The sequence below is a fragment of the Podarcis filfolensis genome (assembly GCF_964270895.1).
Source record: "Podarcis filfolensis genome assembly, chromosome: 2".
NCBI lineage: Eukaryota > Metazoa > Chordata > Lepidosauria > Squamata > Lacertidae > Podarcis > Podarcis filfolensis.
This window is the reverse complement of record NC_139605.1, coordinates 68,955,749-68,979,616: the sequence shown is the minus strand read 5'-3', so window position 1 is coordinate 68,979,616 and position 23,868 is coordinate 68,955,749. Positions and strand designations below refer to the sequence as shown.

Here is a 23,868-nt window from a genome sequence, read left to right as displayed (position 1 = left end):
CTATTATAGTGGTAAACAGAAAGTGATTTCTTAACCATGAGTAAATTGCTTGATGTTGTTTATAATAACTTAACCAAGCCACAAAGAGGGAAAGAGAAAAGGATGGAAATAAATGGCAGTGCATTTAAAATGAGTCTCAGTTGGGCCTAAAATATTTAGACAGATTTGCTGGGTGGCATTCAAAGACGGGACGGGGGACGGGGGGACGGGACGGGACTGTCAGCAGAACAGGGAGGAAAGGAGGGCGGGAATTTTCAGCAATCTTTCCCACCTTTTGCATGCAATGCCCTGCATCCCCTCTACATTTGCTCTATAAGATTGGGGACCATCTAGTTTTACAGGGACATGGGATCTTGCTCCTCATTCCACCGGATTACACTCATGGAGTGTATCAATGGCTTTTAGCTATCAACCTTAACTGGAAATTCCAACACCAGAGGCAGCACAGCTTTTAATATCAGCTGCTGAGAAAAAGGGGGGGGGGGAAGAAGGCTGTTATAAAGAATGATAAGCATAAATGTCTCTAGTAAGCCTGCTAGGTTAAATACACAGGTTGGTCATGGTGCTTCTGCTTCATTAGGGTTCCTAACTTACGAGAGAAATGGTTAAATAATGCAAGATGCATTTTAAACATGACACATGCCCTGCTTTTGGGCCAACCATCTGGCCACTGCTAAAGAAAAGACACTGGATTAAAGCCCTATTCAGTTATTTGCATGACGGAGTAACACAATTTCAAAGGGACTGTGTCCTTAGACCTTCACCTATTGTTGCATGGTTAGTCCCTTGTTCCCATTTGGTCAGGGCAAACACCGGTAGTGAGAAGCCTTCTGTATTTGCTTAGGCTCCCCACAAGAGACAGAATCTGTGATCAGGGTTCTAAAACCAGTAAGGCTACTATTATATTCTTAGAGTACCTAAGACAGATATTTGTCCACTTTTAGCCATTTTTTTTAAAAAACCTATCTGAGGCATTAGGGCATAATCAAACTTGCAATTCACCCGTTGAGTTACACCATGAGAATAAGGAAGCCTGATACTGAGGACAGAGTACAGAGGTCAAGTGTGATCGTGCATAAATTTAGGTGCTTTGGTGAATTTGACTTAGAAAGTATCACCAGAAGCTTGCCAAAAGGTAGTTCACATGGTGCATGCTAGCCTATCCTTTCTATCTTCCCCAGGAATTTACAACAGTGGTGCTAACAGCGGTGTACATAGCACCAACTGCAAATGCATGCAGGGCCATGAGCAGTATGCATGAAAACATCAATGCTAAATTGAGCAGATACCCAGAGGCTGTGCACATTATTGCGGGGGACTTCAATCACACAGATGTGAGGACAGTACTCCCAAAATTCCATCAGCACATTGAGTGTGCAACAAGGGGAGAAAATACTCTTGACAAGGTGTATACGAACATTAGACGGGCATATGAGGTCAAGACCTTGGCGCACCTCGGTGGTTCAGATCATGTGTCCCTGCTTCTGACACCAGTATACACACCCCTCAGGAAACAAGGCCAGATACAAACACGGATGGTTACGGTGCGGCCTGAGGGAGCCTCTTAGCAACTGCAGAACTGTTTCCAGGAGACCGACTGGAATATCTTCGACCATCAAGATCTAGAAACTTATACATCAACGGTCCTGGATTATATTAGATTCTGCACAGCAAATGTCACCAGGGAAAAGTATGTTAAGTTGTATCCGAATAGGAAGCCCTGGATGACAGGAGAGGTTAGGAGATTATTGAAGGCCAGGAATTCTGCTTTTAGAACTGGGGACCGGGTGTTGTATGGCATAGAAAGAGCGAACTTGAAGAGGGGTATCAGGAAAGCAAAAGCGGAGTACAGAGGAAAAATTGAGGACCATCTGAGAAATCATGATACTAGACAAATGTGGCAGGGAGTCCAACATCTGACTGGTTATAAATCAAGGAATTCATCAATGGTAGAGAGTACTGCTTCCTTGGTGGGAGAGTTGAATACCTTCTTTGCCTGATTTGAGGTGACACCAACAGTGACTCCAACAAGGGATGCCAGAGCTATTGGCGTCACTACCTACAGAAAATGCTGCCAGGGTGGAAGAGGGAGAAATGAGGCGAATATTAAAGGAGGTAAACACGAGGAAGGCTATGGGCCCGGATGGGGTGGCTGGCAGGGTGCTAAGAGATTGTTCGGACCAACTGGCAGGAATCTTTACGAAGATTTTTAACCAGTCTCTGGCCCAAGCCACTGTTCCACCCTGTCTGAAATCCGCTACCATTATACCCCTGCTCAAAACATCAAAGATAGACAGTCTGAATGATTTTCGCCCTGTGGCGCTGACACCCATTATAATGAAATGTTTCGAAAAACTGGTGAGGAAGCGCATCTTATCTTGTCTGCCAGTGGGACTTGACCCTTACCAGTTTGCGTACAAGGCAAAGAGATCCACAGAGGATGCTGTGGCAATGGCTTTACATGCTGTCCTGACTCATTTGGAGAAGCAAGGGAACTACGCGAGACTGTTATTTGTAGACTTTAGTTCTGCATTTAATACTATTCTTCTGCATAGATTGGTGCCCAAATTATTAGACCTGGGACTTCCACCATGTTTGTGCAGGTGGATATTAGACTTTCTATCAAACCGTTCCCAAAGGTCAGGTTGGGTTCCCACATCTCTGTGGATCTCATCACGAATACGGGGACGCCGCAGGGGTGCGTGTTGAGCCCGCTTTTATACACGCTCTATACAGCTGACTGTGCCCCCAAATACCCCAGTAATAAGATCATTAAGTTCGCAGATGATACAACGATGGTTGGTTTAATTACGGCTGGAGAGGGGGAGACGGCCTATAGGAAGGAAGTTGAGCAGTTGGGGGAGTGGTGCAGGGAAAACAACTTACTGCTTAACTTAAAGAAAACAAAAGAGATCATTGTGAACTTTAGGAAATGTAAATTGAATATTCAGCCACTTATTATTGAGGGGAAGTGCGTGGAACAGGTCTCAGTGTTTCGATTTCTGGGAATGGAGTTGAGAGACGACCTAATCTGGGGAGAGAACAGCAAAGACCTGGTGAAGAGAGCACAGCAGAGGTTATATTTTCTGAGAATCCTCCGGAAAAACAATCTCTCAAAGGACCTGTTGATGGCATTCTACGATTGCACTGTGGAGAGTGTACTAACTTATGGTTTGTGCGTGTGGTTTGGGAGCTGCACGGCCAGGGAAAAAACAATGCTATCCAGGGTTGTAAAGACTGCAGAGAGAATTATTGGGTGCACTCTTCCCACCTTAGATCAAATCTATGCTGCCAGGTGCCATAAGAAAGCGGCAGAGATAGCACATGATAGTACGCACCCCGGAAATGATCTCTTTCAGCTTCTGCCTTCTGGAAGAAGGTATACGGTTATAAAGGCCAGGACTAGCCGCCTGAAAAACAGTTTCTACGCTAATGCAATTCTGGTTCTAAACGCAGCATAAGGGGTCTCTGTAGTATAGTGTTTTTTAAAATGGGGTTTTAGAGTTTTTAGGGGGTTTTGAATGTTTTATGTAGTTTTGTAGCATTTTATGTAGCTTTTCTGTAGTTTTCTGGTAGTTTTCTGTAGTTTTAATGTAGTTTTATGTAGTTTTCAATTTCATTGTTCCGCAAGGGACAATGACAATAAAGATATCGTATCATATTGTATCGTATACAGTATTTAAAACCACTCTTCTCAGTATAATCAAATTGCTTATGCTGTAGTTGCTACAAGGTTGACCACAGTATACAAAACTAGAAACTTAGATTATCTAAGCAAAGGAGAAAAACAGTTTGGTCTACAAGAAAAGTATCTATCAAGATATGGTGAATATGCAAATACTTGTGGACTACTAGCTAGGACCAAGTATGGAAAAGTGGTAAATATGCAAATAATTAAGGTCTACTGCTTTGCAATTAAGAAATTATTTTTTTTCTTTTAAAAGGAAGTTCAGAAGATACCTTTTCAGTTGTGGGACTTCCATTTCCCCCATCTCCTTCAAATATTGCTTTATACTATTTTCGACTTCTTTTAGATCTTCATTTCTTTTTCTTAAAGTAAGGTTATCTTCTAACCACCGCTCCTGAATCTAAATTCAAATAAAATATATTAGTGAGTTAATCATCATCATTTTGTGCCATGACTATTTGAGAAGAGAGTTGGAAGGGATTTCAAAGACAGTCCGGTTAACTACACTGCCAGTGCAGGAAATCCACTACTACAGCATCTCTGAATAAAGCATGAGCTGTAGTTAAAAATGGGCTATGTATTTACTATACAAAATGTAGCAGTGTTTTGTTTTCAATCACCACTGTACTTGTATTTCAATTGGTACTTTTAGCTGCAATCTTATACATTTAACTGAGAGTAATCACCAATGAAAAACAACAGATATTACTTCACAGAATTGGTATTTCAGTAATTTTAACTAAAATCAGAGTTGAACCCTAACATCTGACAAGCAAAAAGAACAAAGTCTTATAAATGATAATTAAAAACAACCATACCAATCCAGAAAGTTATGTAAAAAGATTACTGTTTTGTCACCTGCCTCAGCCTTTGGGATGGGGCATTTAAAAAAAATATACAGATATGAAAGTCTTTTAAATTCTCAAAAGGAAAATGGTAGCAGAACTTCAAAATCTAATTGAATTAATATGAAATAACCTTTTGTTTAGAAAGAACGTACTTTACAAGAAGCACTGAGTAGATAAAAAATGTAGTATGATAACTTGAGATACAGTGGTGGCTAATTCAAAGGTCAAATGTAAAAGATTCCTGGTTCAGGGTGAATGAAATGCTCCTTTATTTACTGCTACATATTCAATTTAATGCGCTGTTCATGCCCACCCCCTCTTTAAGATATAGAAATAACCAAAGAATAATGTGGGTTGATAACATATGATGCTAGTATACCTACAGATGAATACGTAGCATGACATATGTCATCGGACCCAGTAAAATAATTTGACAGAGCAGGTGGAACTGGCACAAGGGAGGATAAGTTCTTTAGCTCCTTGATTTGCAGTCCTGAATTGGGCTTCTTGGGGATATTAGTGAGTAGCAATCACATGTTCTGGAGCAGTGTGTCAGCAAGCCAGATTTCCCTATTAGGGGATTTTTTAATATAGCATTTTAAAAATACTTTGTAATGTCACAAGTTAAATTGTTATGCTAACTGGTCAATCAGAGGCACATGACCAATTCAACTTGACGATACGTGCAAAACGCGCATGCTGCCAAAACATATTGAGTGAATTCAATAAAAAATACTTTCTTTTCAAACTTATTTGCGGGACGTTTGACTCACAGGAGTGTTCTCTCAGGCCCTTAATGCTGCTGTTAAGTACGTCAGAATCATACAGAAGGCTACTTTGAAAACAAAGACTACTGTCTACTATGCATAGATATCAACAATATTTGAGAAAAATATCTGAACTAGACAAACGTACCTTCTGAGTATCGATATTTTGTCTAATAGTTCCAATTTCTTTATTTATCGTTTCTTTCTTTTTCTCACATTCTGCTAGCAGATCCTTGACTTCATCAAGTTCAGATTCCTTTTGCTAAAAAAGGAAAACACAGAGATGAAAAAAATTAACATGACTTTGGAAGGTGTGAAGAAATGCTGTTTGTGTTCCGTTTTGAAAAAACAGGTTTCTGTGACCACTGATGCTGCAGTATATGCTATTATTATGTATACTATTACTAAGTTGCAGTCTGTTTAGCAGAAGCTACTTGACAACTGGTTCTGAAAGATGAGAGGGAGGTGATCATTTTTAATATTTATGTCTGATATTTATAGATGGGAGCTGCATCAAGTAAATTCATTCTGATTTGTCTGAGAAACAACAGACTCTGATTGGCTGAAGGTTCTTGTAAGTGAATAATGGGAAGCTAGCTGATAGTTGGGAAAGGGAGCAGAGGAAGTTGATAAGGCAAAATCCAGAGGAAGTCAACAAGAAAGTGGACACTTAAGGCCTGCGTATTAAGTTTTTCATCCCCACTGTGTTAACAATACTTTGCTGGTGAAGATCAGGAGGAGAGAGCCAGTGTCTGTGTTAAGCTAAGAGGCTGCCGTGTAAATGTATTTTCAGAGGAAGGCTACACAAGCAGGTTTTTAAGATCATGTAACTGCCCAAGAAGCCAGAAGTACAACCACAGTCTGCCTTGGTCAGACCACATCTGGATTACTGTGTCCAGTTCTGGGCACGATTTAAGAAGAATACTGACAAGCTGGAACATGTGCAGAACAAGGCAACCACAATGATCAAGGGTCTGGAAACCAAACCTTATGAGGGAATTAGCCTGGTAAAGAGGAGAATGGGAGGAGATAGGATAACCATATTCAAATATCGAAAGGGTTATCACATGCAGGATGAAGCAAGCTTGTTTTCTCCTGCTCCAGAGGCTAGGACACAAACCAACTGCTTCAAGTTACAAGAAAGGAGATTCCCACTAAACATTAGGAAATTTCTGACAGTAAGAGTTGTTTGACAGTGGAACAGACTCCCACAAGAAGTGGTGGACTCTGCTTCATTGGAGGTTTTTAAGCAAAAGATGGATGGCCACCTGTCTTCTATGATTTTGTTGAGATTCCTGTGTTGCAGGCGGTTGGGCTAGATGACCCTATTTTTTTTCCTTATAAAAAGTGAAGTTGAGGATTCCGGTTTCTCTGTCAGTGCTGACAGTGGAAGGAACAGGTTACTCTTATAGAGGGTATTATCATATTTGCAATTACCTGTTTATATTCTTCTTTCCCTTCTTGAATATAGTTCTCAATCTCTTTTATATAGTTATGGATGTTTTTAATTTTCTCTTTAATCTCATTTATCTGTGAAAAAAACATATTAAAAAATGTGTTTGCTTCCAAGACATGCCTGCCTGCCTATCTATCTATCTATCTATCTATCTATCTATCTATCTATCTATCTCAAAGACAACATATTGTTCAAGTACACTTAAAAATACTAATTGTACTTTAACCTGGAAGGGTACCATATTTTTCCGTCTATAAGATGCCCCCGTCTATTTTGGGGACCTCAAAATTTAGAAAATTGGGGGGGATTGAGCTTTTGGGGAGGATTATTTGGTGGGAATGCCGAAAATCGCTCACCTGCCAGAACACAGAACACAACTCCCCCAGTCGCAGCTGCCTGATTGCCGCCATTAGCCCGCCTGCTTGCTGCTGGTTTCTGCGACGCGAGCAGTGCAGAAATTTTCGCAGCTCCTCGAGTAACATTGTGCCGCCTGCTATTCCGTAGCCTCCCCCACCCATGCAAACTCTGTAAACAAAGAGGGAAGGCCACCTGCGAAGCGGAACTGCCAATCAAGCTATTTCTCCCCTCTGTGCCTTTCCTGTGCCTTTCCCACGGAGGAAAGGCACAGAGGGGAGATATATCTTTGATCAGCAGCTCCACTTTGCAGGCGGCCTTCCACCCTTCCCCTTTCATTTTTTGCGGCATGGCAAAAATGAACAGCCTACAGCCTCCCTCCCAGCTGTAGGGCCGGCAGAGGGGGAGGAGCCAAGCGGACTACGGAGGCCCCCCGGCTCGGCACTGCCAGGAGCTGCGACTGCTAGAGCAAGTACCGTCTTTATTTATATATTTAATTGCTATATTACATAGATAAGGCACCCCACATTTTTAAACCTTAAAAAATGGGTAAAAACCTTGTCTTATAGACGGAAAAATATGGTATGTATCTTTGACTGCAGTAAGAGGCTGCATTATTTTAACAAAACAACTGAAGACAGGCTGTCTAACCTTCTCCTGTGTCACTTTGTAACTTGTGTTCTTTTTGCTTATTAACTCTTCTTTCTCATGTTGCAGTCTTTCTAAAGTTGCTTCAAGCGGAAATAGCTGCTCCTTTGCTTCCTGAAAACAAAAAACAAACCACCAATATGTATATTTTAAATTAGAAGTTTGTCACTACTTCTATATATGCACATTTTAACTTTTTAATGGCTTGGCTGATTTTTTTTGTGACGCTCAGCAAAACTGAAATGTGAGAAGAAACAACCCACACCAGCATAGGAGCTGTTCCTCTTACCTTGATCTCTCTGTTCAAGGATTGCAACTCAGTGGTCAGCTCCACTAGCTGCTCTTCCAGCTGCTGTCGACGTTGCATACGACTGGAAATTTCAAGTTTCTCTGTTTGCAGCTCATTCACTGCACTCTTCAGATTCTGGACTTGATTTTGTTGGTCTTGTTTAAGAGTCTGCTTCAATTCAATTTTACCAGTAACTGCAAATGTAATTAAAGGCACGCATGATGTCATAAAGCAGAGAATACATCTTAGATGAAAACTGATCATTACCTTTAACACTGAAGAGCACAAATTTATCCTATTCAAAAGAAAAGATACCTGAGGTTGTGTGGTAGACAAAATTATATCTGGTAAGACTTTTAGAGAGATACAAAGTTTTTAATGATCTTGCTGTAATACTGTGACAATCTTTCATAGAGGACAATAGAACTAAAGACTGCATATGTGGAAAAATGGTTACTACTTGCTATATTGAGGGTGGCAAATGTTGATTTGGTGAAAAACGGTCCTCATAGATTTCTGAACTGAATTATAACCAGGGTCACCACAGGCAAGGGCCCCAGACTCTAAGCTATCATTTTATTTTATTTTTAAGAAGTTTCTAGTCCTCCTATAAAGATGAAAAACCATATGACAACTGACTCTATACCAGGGATGTCCAACCAGTAGATTGTGATCTATTGTTCAATCCCCAGCTAATCCTGGTAGATCACAGGATCCTTATTATGTACAAAACGTTATGTGGGAAAAAGCTCAACAACTCTGGGTACTTCCCTCCTAAAAAAGGCTCAACAATTCTGCGCAATCCACCCACCCCATGCACACTCCTCCTCCCTCCAATGACAATGGATAGATCACTGTCAGTTTTTTTATACTGGGAGTAGATCACAGCCTCTTGGGAGTTGGATATGCCTGCTCTATACCATTGAAGAATACATGGAATATGAAGTGGCTTAGGTTTGTGAATAAAAGTTTGACAAGTATTTCAAACAGTTGATGGGATCACAGCAATGCCATCTGCTTGTAAGAATTAAAGATATTCCATTGGTTGCCACTCCACCCCCTTCTGGTAGTGCTAGAATATCCTAAAAGGATTATATTTCTAGGAGTGTGAAAACGGTACGATCTGGTATGTTGCCAGTGGGCTTTTTACATCCATGTGGGGAATGCAGAAATAGAATTCAGTGTCTTGTTACAAGAATAATCTAAAACTTTTTCAAAGCACCCCACCTGTATCCCACTGGTGCTTCTTCTCTTGCTTCTCCTGGCTTACTTGTAGCAGGGTCCGACCTAAATCCACTCCTTGTAGTTTAGCGGTCTGCTGAGCAATTTTTCGTTCAACATCCTTTAGATCAGTCTGAAAAATGAAGAGGCCAATATTGATATTCTTGAATACTGATATTCTTGAAGTGCTTGATATCGCTTTTCGGATGCAGTCAAGTACCTGGTATGTGCAAGTGGCTATACGTATAGTAATCCCCTTAAGACACTAACACAGCCGTCTCTTCCTTATAATGACCTGGTGCATTTAGCGCATATGCTGTGGAGGAATGTGAAGCCTACACAGGCGTCTCACATCCCCACTGCAGACTGCTTTTACATTAACTGCTAAACAGAGGAAGAAGAGCTGGATGGGGGCACATGAGATTATATTTCTTAGTATGCAATCAAACTTTTGTAGTACCCTTACCAAAGGAGGGATACAGAGTACTGATGTTCTGGGCACGAAGGTCAGGGCAGCTGCTATTGTCATTTGCCTGCTCAGGTCCCAGGCTAGCAATCCCCTCGCCACCATTGCTCCACTTACTGCAGCCTTCCCTGCACCATTTGTCCCTAAAGGCTGCCCTCCCCACACCATCGTCTTCCAATAGGCTGGCAGAGGAGGAAGAGGCAAGATACTACCTACTTGAAGCAATTAACAAAGCAGGGACTTGTAGCCCATGGCAGCAGGGCCATGGAGGTTTGTTCACCCGCCCACTGCCCAGAAGTGGTGGTGTGGCAGCTCATAATCTTGAGCACATATACACCTAGATCCTAGAGAAGCTGCTTTCTGTGAACCAGGACATGCCATGCTGAGAAGGGGTCAGATTGATTGGACTGACCTCTCCATTACCTTTGAATTTGCTTTGGTTTACAGGAGACGAGGGCTTGAGAGGGAGAAAGTATGCAAAGGTGTGAAAGAACCAAGGAGAGAGATGTTGCCTAAATAAACCTTTTTCAGATTTTGAGAGGCAAGGAGGGAGTCAAGTTTTAGTATGACCCATAGATCTACACTTTGATATTTAAGATTAAAATGGGGAAATAAAAACTGCATTTTGTGAGTACATTTATTACATGTTAGTACAATCCTATGCATGTTTACACTACATTCAGCCCATGTCAGTGTGCACAGGGAGGACACTGTGTATTTGTTTCAGTTTATTTGTTATTATTTTTAATATACGTATTTAGCTATCTGGATAGACTCTATCCATTCACATTGTATTGAACTCCAAATTTCTCTGGCAAGTTTGAATCCTCCTGTCTGTCTTCACCAGCTGGAATTTAGAGGCTATGTTATAATCTATCAAAATTTTAATCTTTCAGGCTTTTAACATTTTTTTCCCATCTCTTACAATTAAGTGTTATGTTTCCATCTCTAAAATGAGCAGATGTTTTCTGGAAAGTCTTCTATTTGCTTATATTTTGATACTATAAAGCACATTACTATGGCTTGACTAACTTTTGTGTGATTATCTGCTCTGTACATATGGCTTTTTCTTTCTAGTTGTGACAGTTGCAGTCTAGATTGGGTTGATTTGTCATTGCTCGGTATCAAGTGCTGATGGTATCAAGTGGTGGCAGTGGATTTGAAATTGCATGCACTAGCTGAGCGCTGGTGGAGAAATGAGAGAGAAAGAGATCACATTGAACTAGACTTTTTTTGGTTTTTAAAATCCACATAAACAGAAGTTCTTGCCAAAAGACAGTGGATGGAGAGGGTAGCCAAATCCATGCACTGAACCCGAAAACCTTGCAGGCACCCCTGCCTTACCTGATATCTTTCCATAAGTGTAATATCTTGCAGACATGCTTTAGCACTATCCTCCTCAGTCATTATAGTACTCAGGAGGGTTTCCTGTTCTTCTGTATCACCTTTAAGTTGTTGAATATCTCTGTTGAGTGTCTGTAATTTGTTTCTTAAGTCGGGTAGGTCTTTTTCTTGGAGTTCAGATACCATTTGCCTTAGCAAGAAATATAAAATTCATAATATTTTCCATCTTCAGCAGAAGAATCACCACAGTACAAATAGCAGCTATGCTTGGATTACATATGGATTGCTTATTTTACAGAAAACATATTTTAGTTTGTCTTTGATTTTGCTCATGACATTTTATCATATTTAAGAAACCGTGTGTACTATGGCATTACGCGATAAATTGCTGTCGTCCTGTGAAGAAAAATTACCCTAATGGCCATTACGAGAAGGCCAAACAAACAAACTTTGCATGTATTTACTCAAAGGTGATGTGGTCCACTTTAAATGCATTTGGACTTGTTTCTCAACTGTGGAGATTCTTGTATGAAATTCTTGTATGAACTGAAGTGGGCTGCTCTCAACATTTTGGAGCTACCACACATTAATTTTCTTTTTAACTTTAACTTTATCTTTGAACCTCACACAATAACTTTCAGTGAAAGCTATCCGTTTCACAGCTTTTATCATTATCTCCCTCCTGCCATTTTATTATTCTGGCTGGTCTTATGCTGTACTTTTAAACTAGTGTTTTGTTTTGTTTGCTTTTTAAACACAATTATGACTGTTTCTTTCGGGTACTACTGACTTGGATCCTAACTTCCTGTGAGTGGAGTTCCTTATGGAACACTCCTACCGATGGAATGCGGAAAGCTGTTCCCTCCCATTCCACTTTATCCCTGCCCTTTGAAAATCTGCTCAATGGTTGCGGAACCCACTTGAACAACACAGGAGCGGGTGCTGGAAGGAGATCTGCAAAAATCCCCCTTTTCCCTTTTGCCAGAAGCAGACTGTTTGGATACAGGATGCAAGCCACTGTCTTATTTTATATTGGAAGCTACTTTGGATGCTATATATCTGAATGAAAAGTGCTTCAAAATATTTACATAGATAGAGCAGTGTCTAACAATAGAATTGCCAGCACAAGGATTTCCACTTGCTTGCTGTAAATTCTCCCTGCACCCTTCATCTGCTCAAGAGGGTGGGGAAACAGCTTTAGGGGGCATATGGGAAGAGGAGACAGAGAAGCTCTGTTGCAGAAGAAAAATCTTTGCACTAATGGGTCTATTTAGTTGGATATTGCCCAAAGTGTAAAACTGCCTTCCCAAACGATATTAAAGGGCAATTCAAAAATGGCTGCATTCTCTGAAAACTTTGCTCACCTCTCCTATAGCATATAATTCCTGTAACAAAAAAAGAAAGAAAGTTTTATTGCCCTTTCTGACTCACCTGACAGGTTTAAGTGACATCATTTCATCACGTCTCTTCTCCCTTCTCTTAAGCTCAGACTCTGTTGCCTTCAGTTTGTCTGGAGCAAGACGCAACTTGGACTGAAGATCATCTAACACATCCTGCAGTTCTGCCTGTGTTTCAAAGACCCTCTGGCAAACTGGACAACACGATTCTTTTTCATCCGTTAATTGTGTAATGAACTGCGAATAAACTGCTGTAGCTCCAGCAAGCATGGCTGTTTAAAAATGAATGAATGAATGAATGAATGAATGTATATAACCAAAATGATAGCCATTAAGACAGAGCATGGGCAGCATTTTATCAAATTCACCAATTCATGCAATGGCATGATTAAACCTGTCTTGTCCTAATTAAACAATTGCCTTAAGAGCAACATTGAATTCCACCCTTTAGCTTTGCCAACATGACCTTAATAGCGCCTTTGCTATGGTCTTAAATTTGCAGGTTTTTCTTATCATTGGATTATAGGCATGAATCCAATTTTGATCCAGTTGATGCCTCCTCCACCCAGAAAATCCACCCCAGAGTGTTTGACTCTCCAGAACAACATGGAAAGTAGTGCTGAGGGGGGCGTAGGGGGTGGTTGCTGCAGGAAAAATGGGAAATTAGAATGTCTTCCTTTTCTGTCCTCCTTAGATCAGGCATGGCCAAACTTGGCCTCCAGATGTTTTGGGACTACAACTCCCATCATCCCTAGCTAACAGGACCAGTGGTCAGGGATGATGGGAATTGTAATTTGGCCATGTCTGTCTTAGATGATGCCTTGCACTAGATCAAAGATTCTTCTGCAGGCAGAAAGACTCCTGCTTGAAAAAGGGCATCAATGTATGTAAGCAATCATTACTACTATTATTCTTATTTACAGAAAATACAACAAGTGTATCAACATCAAATTGAATATACAGCCTTGCAGAAAACTATAAGGTAGTAGGGGAGGGAGTTGTATAAACTTGCCTCGTTGTTTAGATGTTTTTTCTATTTCATCTTGAAGTTTGTATAGATCACTTTCAAAATCCTGGCTTCCACAAACATCAAAAAGCTTTTCTTCATAACTGGACAACTGCTCCTCTTTTCTTTTTAGTTCGGCAGTAATATGATTTTTGTTTTGCTCCGCCGAAACAAGTTCTTTGCTGAAATTTAAGTATTGTTATAACTACAAATGAGATAAAATTGCTCTTGTAGTCTCAAATATTATTTACCTTTTAATCTGGCTAAATTTTTGGCTCTTTAGAAATGTCTTTTACCATGAGCTATTTTCAGTTGTGCCCCTCTATCTACAGAAGGCACTTTGCTCCAGCGGAGGCTTCTGTGAAGGGGGAGGGAAGTGGGGTTTTTTAGAAATCCCTATTAATTTGCCTGACCTTTGAGATCATCTATCAAGAACCTGTTCCATATTTTCCCCCTCTATCAAAAGTGCAGCAGACACAACAGACCATCTTATCTGTGGTGGCACCAAGACAATACCCCAAGTTATGGTGGCACCAAGACAATACTACCTAAGGAAGTTAGTCCAGTCCTATCATTAACACTTTCACTGTTTGCCCTTTAGCCGACAGCTATGGCATCTCTTTTTCACCAGAAACTTACAGGTATGGCCATTTAAAATAGGGGACTGTGAACTGTGGTCCTCTTTTCTTTTTAAAATAGGTATTTTAATATAAAAAATGCTTTTGTGTATTTGTTTGCAGATTTAAAAGGGAAAGATAAAATGCTGAAAATAAACAGATTTGTGAATAGAGTCATTCATACAAAATGTAAAGGAGGTTCACTAAAATGAACACAGATGCTTTAGTAGCAGTATCTAATAAATAAATAGTACATGTAAAAACAAGAAGAAAACTGAAAGAAAAAACTGAATATCACCCAACTACTGTATCAATGATGCAAATTTCAGTTTAAGAAAAACTTACGAGAGCTTGGCAAGTTTGTCTCTTGTCTGATTAATTTCTTTAGTTCTAGAGTGAAGCCAATCTTCAAGCTGCCTTTTATTAGGGAAATATCCAAGCAAGGAAATTAACTCTTCATTGTGCCTGGATTTTATTTTTCTGATTTGCTCCTCTTTATCAGCCTTTTAAGAAATAAAAATGATACCCATCAATAACTTTTGGTTTCATTTAAAAGTCCAAAAGTTAATTTCAAAATACTCAATAAGCAAACAAATAATTCTAATTCTGAAAACATTGGGATGGTTCAGACACAATTGTCAAAACAAGGTATTAAAGACCTCAGGCTTGCATGCTCCTCCCTCCCTGCTGAACACTACACTTCCCTCTCTACATTCAGATTACCATTGTATGAGATTTTGTCACATCTGGTAAACTATGACTAACCGCAATAATAAAAATATGCCTTCAGAAGTAAATCCTACAGAATTCAACAGAGCTTACTCCCAAGTAAGTGGGGTTAGAATTGTAGCCTAATTCTTACAGGGGCAAGTTATGGTATTCCATCCAACCCAACTGTTATTTTAATTTAACACTCGACATATACTTTGTGCTATACTTTTAACACATGTCAGCAACGTCAGAAAAAAGGCACTACTTTATCTTTCTTCAGCATGTCCATTTGAGTTATTATTGCAGTATTCAAATTCAGCTGTTCCATCTCTTTATCCAGTTTTCGAAGAACACTGTCCAAATTTGCTTTCTCTCTTTGCAGCCCTTGTACTTCCACTTCTAAGGCTTCAACATTGCAATTCTTCTCGGCTTCATACAGTTCATGTTTCTAAACAGAGAAATGAAAGGAGGAAGTTTTGTACCAATTAGGGACACATATGCTAACAAATGTCAAAGACAGTCAAAACTAAAATTGTTATTCACTGAACAGAAAAGCGGTACAAGTAATGGATCCAAGATTCTCTAAACAGCAGTTTACCAAACTTTTAGGTTTATTTTTCACTGTTATAGTACACAGAAGTTATTATGTTCTACTAAGTGATACTACGTTGGGCTGCAGGTGGTGGCTCACATGGTTGAATACCCCTTCCTACAAAATGGTTTCCTACACATAGAAAAAAAACACCCATTCAGGAAGAGGGCTAGGTTAGAACCATTCTCCCTGCAACTTGTGCTTTTCCATGTGAAGGGACTTTTTGTATGAGGAAACTGATGTGGGCCTTCATACACAGTCTGAAGTGAAAGAGTCCAAATAGTAGGCCTAAGTCAGGAACACGTGCAGAAGTAGATAGGGTATTTGAGGTATGCATCCTACATAAGCTTTGGGCCACCACAAATGACATATGCATCACCCTGCCTGGTAGCACTTCATTCACATCATGCCACATCAAGAAAAGGTAATAAACACGTGTAGGTCACCACTGCTATGTGACATTTGTGGATTTCAGGCAGGCACTGTGCCTCTGTGTGTGTAAGTTCTACCCAGATAGAACCACATTTGCATAGGGCTAAGGACTTCTGGTGATATAGATTAGGTATTTGGAAGGAATAGGGGAATGTTGTTGACTGATCAAAGCAGTTTTAGATGTGGTAATTATTACACACACAACTACTTGTTGTCACTTATGTTCCCATTAATTAAATGCTACAAAAATGTAAATCTTACTGCTCTGGTAAGTTCCTGATTCAGTTCTAGGAGTCTATCTGAGGATCCTTCAAGCTGCTGCAATTCATGTTTTAGGTTCTTTGCTTCAAGCTGCTTCTTATTTTGAATGTCTGACTTCAGGTCGCTGGTTCTTTCAAGTCCAGTTTTTTTATCTCTTATTTCATCTATTTGCTTCTGCTTCATTGTTTCCTTCTCACCAAATTCTCTCTGAAAGAATGACATTCATTTACAAAGGCTGTTGCTACTTAAAAACATGCTTTAATTGGAGTTTGTCCTGTGAAATCAACAGGAACCAAGTGTAAGTAAACATGCTTAATTCCCCACCTGGCACCTCACATTGTAAAGTCTTACCTAGTTGACCAACTCAATTCATAACAGAGGTAGACTGGGCTGTAATATCAATATCCATTCCACTATTAGAGAGGAACGCATCTATGTTTCAAGAAGGTCTAACTGGTGTCCGTAACATTTCCCTCCTTTTTTTATAATTTGAAGTATTACTGGGGATTTCCCACTTTCTCCTAAATATACTACACAGATACAACAACATCTTTAGGCTTCTCTTTAGGGCCAAGCCTTCTCAAGACAGCTTCTATTATATACAAACAGAAGCACAATATTTAATAAAAACAAAACCACAGCATATCAAAGGCAGCAAAACAGAATTTAATTCTAGTGATTACTACCACTCAATACCTCTCCAAAATAAGGCAAATGGTCAATCTCACTTTTAATCAGTTATAACCATTTAACACAAAAACTACACAAAGGCATACACTACATGGGAGTTCATACTACTGTACTGTGCTAATCTAAAATTTATTTGGAAATCCCACTATTCCAATGTTACTAACTTTGAAGTAAATGTGCTTAATTTTGGACCCTCATATTTCTAGAGGTTTAGAGTGTGGCTGTATTTTGCTATTTTACATTAACTTAGCTTTTAGGCAATGCAAGAACACAAATATTTACCATTAACTGATTAGCAGCTTCCATGTCTTTGTCCTGTCTCTCTTTCACAAGCCTGTGAAAACTATTATTTTGCCTTTCATTAAAAGGTGGTCTTTCAAATCCTTCCAGTTCCAACTGAGCTGCCAAAGACTGAATTAATGAGTCCCTGGTTTTAATATTCTGTTGGTGACGATCTGCTTGCAATTGAAGACGACCTTCACAAACATATAAACAATGAAGTTTAAACACAGATTTTTAAAAGCTCAAAATATAAGAATTCACAACTCTATTAATCAGATACAAGAAGCTCCAAAAAGCTCAAATGAGTCTTAAATAGAAATTTCCACTTTGTTAATTGGGGGGGGGGAGAGAGAAATATACAACCACTTAACTTTTAAATCTGTTTTAAATGCATAATTAAATGCTTTGGAAATCTATGTTCTCATGCTTTCAAACAAACTTCAAAATTATTCTGCGTGTGGTCAGCAGATGTGAATAAATTTAGGTCCTGGGCAACAAGGGCCGATTCAGAATCTCCCCTTCGTAGCTTATGTTCAGTGGGTGAATCCAATATTGCACTCATAGCAAGGGTAGTTCTCCACCCTCTCTACCACAGCCACATGCTCCTCAAATAAAGCCTCTTTTAAGAAGAAGGGGCCCCTAGGGAAGTCTTGAGATATGGGGCTCAGAGGGCTGCAGTGTGGACTTGGAGGCATGGCTCAAGAAAAGTCTAGTTCACCACTGAGTAAACTTGCTTTTAGTGCCAATTTAGGACTAAGGCAGTCATGTATGATGTCTACTGTATTATTTAATAAACAGCATGGCTGCCTTTGTATTATGTTCAGAAGCTAGTAAGACTTTTCTGCATAACCTTTATTATTTGTGCTAGTTTAGTACTGTGGGTTTATCTTCCCTCCCATTTACCTTCTCCTACATGACCAGATATAGAATCATTTGGAAGGTTGCTCAGTCATCTGATTATTCTTTATATATGGAGGGGTCCCCGCTAGTTTTTTCTACATCTAGAAAAACAGCTGGGGGAATTCAATCTGACAGCAAAAGACAGCCCAAGGGGGAAAGGTTAAATGCACCCTTCCTAAGCATGACATTAAATCTGAAGTACTTGCCTCTCCAGTGCATTTTATAACTAAAAAGCAACTGGACTCTCATTCACAGGTCTCCTGCCTCGTATGCAATTTGATTTTCAGTTTCAGAGGGAAAGGAGGGAGATTTATTTCTTTGGTCTTTTCAGGGAAATAAGAGAGAACTGCTTCTTTGATGTTACAACTACTGTAGATAGGTATACTGAATAATTCCTTGTTCCCTTTTAGTTTGTTCTTCCTTCCCATCAAATTCTATGTATGCTTACTCAGAAATCAGTCCTATTGATTTCAACGAAGCTCACATCAAGTACACGTCCATAGATGTGCATTTTAATTCCACAGCTTCTTTCAAAACGTGTTTTAAAAAGGTAAAAGACCAAAATAAAAGGGTTGGTTTTTTTAAATCCACTGTTTTGCAGGGGTGCTGGTACTTTTGTGATTTGGTAAGGCTGCTTTCAAAGACCTCAGATTAAGGTATGTTCAGTGATGAATCCCAACTATTATACTTTACTTTAGAAAAATGTTTAGTGAGTTAGACAACTGTTTCAAACAGTTTCAAAGGTATTAAAGACCTACCTTATTTCAAATTTAGGATTAAGGGCTTTGAGGAACATGATCAGCAACCTAGTTGCTGCTTATCTTCAAGAATTCTCAAATTTGAGAAATATGTGGTTTTGAAGCCAGATAGTTGTGTTGTGTTCTGATGGCAGAAGAGGGGAGGCAATTGTAAACAAGTCCCCATTTCACCTGCAGTCTCTTCCTACCCTGAAAACCCAGAGGGTTGGGAGACCCTGAGGAACAGGGGGTGGGTGGTGGTGTCCGAGTGTTGGGCTGCAAGCGGAGGAGGGAGCTGGCGAAAATCATTTCACCTTCTGTTTGTGTAAAAGCAAGTCCGGAGCCAACCCATCAATGCGACCCAGAAAATCCAATGATACAAGATTATGTGTTAACTTTTTATGGTCGCTCTCATAACTTTTCAACACGTGGAAGTGTGTGTAAATGTGTTTTGCCACGCCTTGATTAAATGTTGATGGAGTCCGATAAAATAGTGCTGGGTGCTGGACACAGTTGGCCATCCTTGTTGTAACTTTTAGGTACAGTTAGTGGCTGTTGTGATAGCATTCTGGAATGGGTATAATGGATCAAATAGTCACCAATGAAATCTAGTGCATGAACAGAATTTAATATGTTAATCAAGAAGTATACCCATTTCTTATATAGCTCACTGCAAATGCTATTAAATGCTTGAAATATTGAAACAAACAGGGTACTACTGTACCTTGTTCAACCAACAATTCTGATTTGTCTTTGTTGAGTCTTTGATATTCTTTGTTTGCTCTCTCCAATTCTCTCTGGCATTCTGTTAATCTCCTCTCCTTTTCTCTCACAGTTTTTTGGTGGTTTTGGTACATATCTCTAAGATGCTCATCAGTTCCTTGAAAAACCTAACATTACAGTACAGAAAAAGTAGTTTTTAAAAATACTTTATCATGGTTCAGTGTGTGAGTACAAGGACCAACCTAGACAGGATGCAGACCTGTAATTAGGATACTTGAAAAAGTAGTAATTTACACAGCTGCTTTTTAATGAAGATTTTTAACCCTTGCCTTAATTAAAATCCCCCTTCTCTGGAATCTGACAATGTAACACCCATGGGCCCTTGAGATCTCCTGGCACCTCAATGCCTTCTTCATCATGAAGTGGTAAGTGTAGCTACCTCCCCCTCTTGAAAAGTACACAGAGTTAAGGGAAAGCTGTAAGTGTTGCCCCTTCCGCTTCCGTCAGCCCTGTGTACATTTCAAGGCGCAGATTGACAACTGAAACACTGAAGAGAAAGTGGAGCCACCAGGCAGATAGGCTGGAAAAGGGAACAATATCAAAAACTGGGAAAGGAAAACAGAGTGACCAAGTAATGAGAAAGTGGGGTGCTAGCTGCAGGAGCCAGAAGAGCAGAAACAGCCAGATGGAATAAAGCATGCAAGACACATACACACATTTGATCCAGTAAAACCAGATCATCTCTCTGTCCACTGACTGAACCATAACAAACATGGATCAGGTTTCCAATGCTGCCATTGTACAAAAGCAGGGATTTGAGGCATAGATCCTTTTAAAGTCTACAAGAGATCCTTTCAAAACTAGTGTCAAATCACAGGTCACCTCTGTGTAGGCAGATGCATCCTGTCATTGGTTGGTATTGTTGTTATCCCATGTAAAAAATATGAAGATCCATGAGGAACTGTGCCTTGAATCAGATAGGTAGCCGTGTTGGTCTGCCATAGTCAAAACAAAATTTTTTTTTTCCTTCCAGTAGCACCTTAAAGACCAACTAAGTTAGTTTTTGGTATGAGCTTTCGTGTGCATGCACACTTCTTCAGATACACTGAAACAGAAGTTGCCAGATCCTTCTATATAGTGAGAAGGTGGGGAGGGGTATTACTCAGAAGGGTGGTGGGAATGGGTGATTGGCAGATAGCTGTGATTCTTATCTCATTATACATGACAAAGCCATTTTTCACCTTCTCACCCCTTGCTTTTTCCTGTAAGACCTATTGCAGTCGTTAAGAGTCGTCAACAGGCTCATCACAGCTATCTGCCAATCACCCATTCCCACCACCCTTCTGAGTAATACCCCTCCCCACCTTCTCACTATATAGAAGGATCTGGCAACTTCTGTTTCAGTGTATCTGAAGAAGTGTGCATGCACACAAAAGCTCATACCAAAAACTAACTTAGTTGGTCTTTAAGGTGCTACTGGAAGGAAAAAAAAAATTTTGTTTTGACTGTGCCTTGAATGTGATGCTGACAAGTACGGAATCTGTGGTTTTTACTATGCAATCTGTAAGACAATGCTGTTGTTTTTTGGGAGAAGCCGATGTAAAATCATGCAAATCCAAGAGAATCCGTTTTAATTCTGTTAGATCTGACTTTTACCCGGACCTCATGAAAAAGCAAAGGGTGTGTGTGCGTGTACACACTTCCACTGTCTGTTTGGAAGGGGAAGCAGAAGTTGTTGTGCTCACAGCACTCTCAAAAATCCAATGTTTCTACAGGCCCATAAAGCTTGGTGACCCTTAGCTTCATACTTAGATGAGGTCAGTATTTTCAGTGGCATGAAAAATGACTCTTTACTGTTAACTTTTTTTGGTGATTAGTGCAAAAGAGCTGGAAAAATTGCCCTCACTCTCAGCTGGCTCTGTTTGCCTTTCCTATCATGTAACCAAGTCCAAATGCCAATTTAATGTCATGACATCATCCCATTCACTATACGATACCCTACTGGCTGACAATTCCAGTAATTCCAGGGGTGGGGGAGACTACAATATTTTTTAAAATGTGAGTATTTGCAAAGTGTGGGGGTTTTTGTAAAATGAAATAATTCAGACATCCCCCCTGCACTACTTTTGACCTGATAATTAAAACAGGACAACAGTGGACCCAAATCTGATCACTGTGATCTACAAGGTGAATGGGAAGCATGGTAAGAAACATAAATTATTGCTAAAACAAGGTGGCTCACTGATTAAGAAGCATAAAAGCTGCTGTACAAAAATTAATGATTTGCCACTGAGGCAAATTAGATTTTATTGTACAATCCATAGTCCATTTCAAAGTAGAAAAGACCAGAATGATCAAGCAAACCTTCTCCATCTTTTGTTGCAAATCTTGGTTATCCTTTTCCATCTGTCTTTTCCGACTCTCCAGAGCTTTAACTTCATTGTCAAGTCTCATTACTTTCACAAGATTCTGCTCTATGTCTGCCAAACGATTCTAAGAAGGAAAGAATGCTTAAAATAAACAAACTATGTACCAAGTGTTAGAAATGTTACACATTTCTTATTATATTAAAAGCAGGTACTTAAAATGGAGAATTTAGGATGGTACTGATCAGGAAAGCTGGAATCTTTGAACATAATTACTATCTCATAATGCTATGAAGCGGTGCAGTACTTTCTACTCAGAAATAGTAAGGAGAGGACCTTTTTCCCTGTCCTACTAGCTCAAGAATATTTGTAAGAACAAGGGGATAGAGCAAACATTTATCACTCCAAGGTCAGGAAATAATGGTAATTGTACTTCTACTTTCCGAGTACGTTTCCGAGCACAATTCAAAGTGTTGGTGCTGACCTTTAAAGCCCTAAACTGCCTCGGTCTAGTATATCTGAAGGAGCGTCTCCTCCCCCATCGTTCTGCCCGGACACTGAGGTCCAGCTCCGAGGGCCTTCTGGCGGTTCCCTCACTGCGAGAGGCCAAGTTACAGGGAACCAGGCAGAGGGCCTTCTCAGTAGTGGCACCCGCCCTGTGGAACGCCCTCCCATCAGATGTCAAAGCGATAAACAACTACCTGACATTCAGACGACATCTGAAGGCAGCCCTGTTCAGGGAAGTTTTTAATATGTGACATTTTAGTGTATTTTTCATCTTTGTTGGAAGCCGCCCAGAGTGGCTGGGGAAACCCAGCCAGATGGGCGGGGTACAAATAATAAATTATTATTATTATTATTATACTTCTAAAAGGAACACTATTACATAAAAATCTTAGCTATACAGAGACAATTAATTACCTTCAAAGGTTCAAGTTGATTCTCAATAGATTTGACATTTTCCTTGGATGCAGCCAACTGAGTTTCCCTATCAGAAAGCTGATTCTGAATCTCATGTGCCTTTTCTTTATTCTGTTTTAAATACTTCAGTTCTACTTGACACTCTTTAACTCGCTGGCTTTGTTTCAGTCGTACCTGGCGGAGTGTTTCCAAAGCCTTAATGTACCTTTAAAAAAAGAATGAAATGTATACATTTTAAACCCCAATAGCATTACTATCTTCAAATGATGCAATTAATTAATGAGTTCTTGAAATGTTAGAATTAAAAGGAATCCAATGTTTTAATTCTATCAGAAAAGCAATCAATGAAAGTTAACCTGGTTGCTGAGAAGATCTCATCAAATTTCTGTTTCAGAGCTCTTCCTTCACTCAGGGGCCAGTTGGATTCTTCTTGATGGCAGAAAATGACATTATTAATCACAGACTTAGAAACACCCAGGGCACTAATCATCTCTCGGTCAATTTCTGCACACTTGGAGCTTAGACTGACCTTCTCCCCATACCTGTATGAACAAAGAAAGAAAACGTACAAGTCTAACTATGTACTACAATCCCAAGACTCCGCTAAAAATAAAAGATCAATCCACAAGCTCAATATTTATTTTCTGAATTCAATACAATCTCAAACCTTTATTTTGGAATATAGAAAAGTTCTGAAAGGTTCAGTACAATAACATCATGCAGCAAAATCTGCATCTAACAATTAAAATACTGTTGTATAATATTCAAAAATCCTCACTGCACGTTGCAGAAACCTGGCTACTATCTCCAGCTTATCCCCATTCTGACTGCCACTCCCTGCTAACAACCAACTGCTTAAGTTATTTTCCATATTAAAGAGTCAGTTGATGTGGAAGTTTCTCTGGATAAGGTAACCATTACATATTTAATATATGGATGGGGTGGGACATCCTATTGGTGCAACAATAAAATTGCTTGCATATTTACAAAACTAGGCAGGGAACGGTATGGTTTCAAATTGGATGGGGGACCTGGTACATGTTGAAATTCCTTCATTGCAGGTGGTTGGACCAGATGACCCTCAGGGTCTCTTCCAACTCTACAGTTGTACAGTTCTATATTCTGTTGTTGTTGTTTACTTGCCCTTTACCC

The 23,868-nt window shown here is 39.7% G+C and overlaps 1 protein-coding gene across 6 annotated transcripts in view; it reads right to left on the bottom strand.

The window, feature by feature from the left end:
- The window catches only part of RAD50 (RAD50 double strand break repair protein), a 135,554-nt gene that overhangs the window by 8,745 nt on the left and 102,941 nt on the right, over positions 1-23,868 (bottom strand). For all 6 annotated transcript variants that reach the window (XM_083600083.1, XM_083600082.1, XM_083600080.1 and 3 more), the window contains 17 exons: positions 23,073-23,258; positions 22,717-22,921; positions 21,794-21,922; positions 19,431-19,596; positions 17,070-17,263; positions 16,098-16,304; positions 15,078-15,260; positions 14,447-14,604; positions 13,491-13,666; positions 12,513-12,750; positions 11,082-11,271; positions 9,278-9,404; positions 8,051-8,244; positions 7,765-7,875; positions 6,741-6,833; positions 5,452-5,565; positions 3,961-4,088 (listed from right to left, as the gene is read on the bottom strand). In XM_083600083.1, coding sequence (XP_083456209.1) covers positions 3,961-4,088; positions 5,452-5,565; positions 6,741-6,833; positions 7,765-7,875; positions 8,051-8,244; positions 9,278-9,404; positions 11,082-11,271; positions 12,513-12,750; positions 13,491-13,666; positions 14,447-14,604; positions 15,078-15,260; positions 16,098-16,304; positions 17,070-17,263; positions 19,431-19,596; positions 21,794-21,922; positions 22,717-22,921; positions 23,073-23,258 — 2,799 coding nt within the window. The remainder of the gene's footprint in view (positions 1-3,960; positions 4,089-5,451; positions 5,566-6,740; positions 6,834-7,764; positions 7,876-8,050; positions 8,245-9,277; positions 9,405-11,081; positions 11,272-12,512; positions 12,751-13,490; positions 13,667-14,446; positions 14,605-15,077; positions 15,261-16,097; positions 16,305-17,069; positions 17,264-19,430; positions 19,597-21,793; positions 21,923-22,716; positions 22,922-23,072; positions 23,259-23,868) is intronic.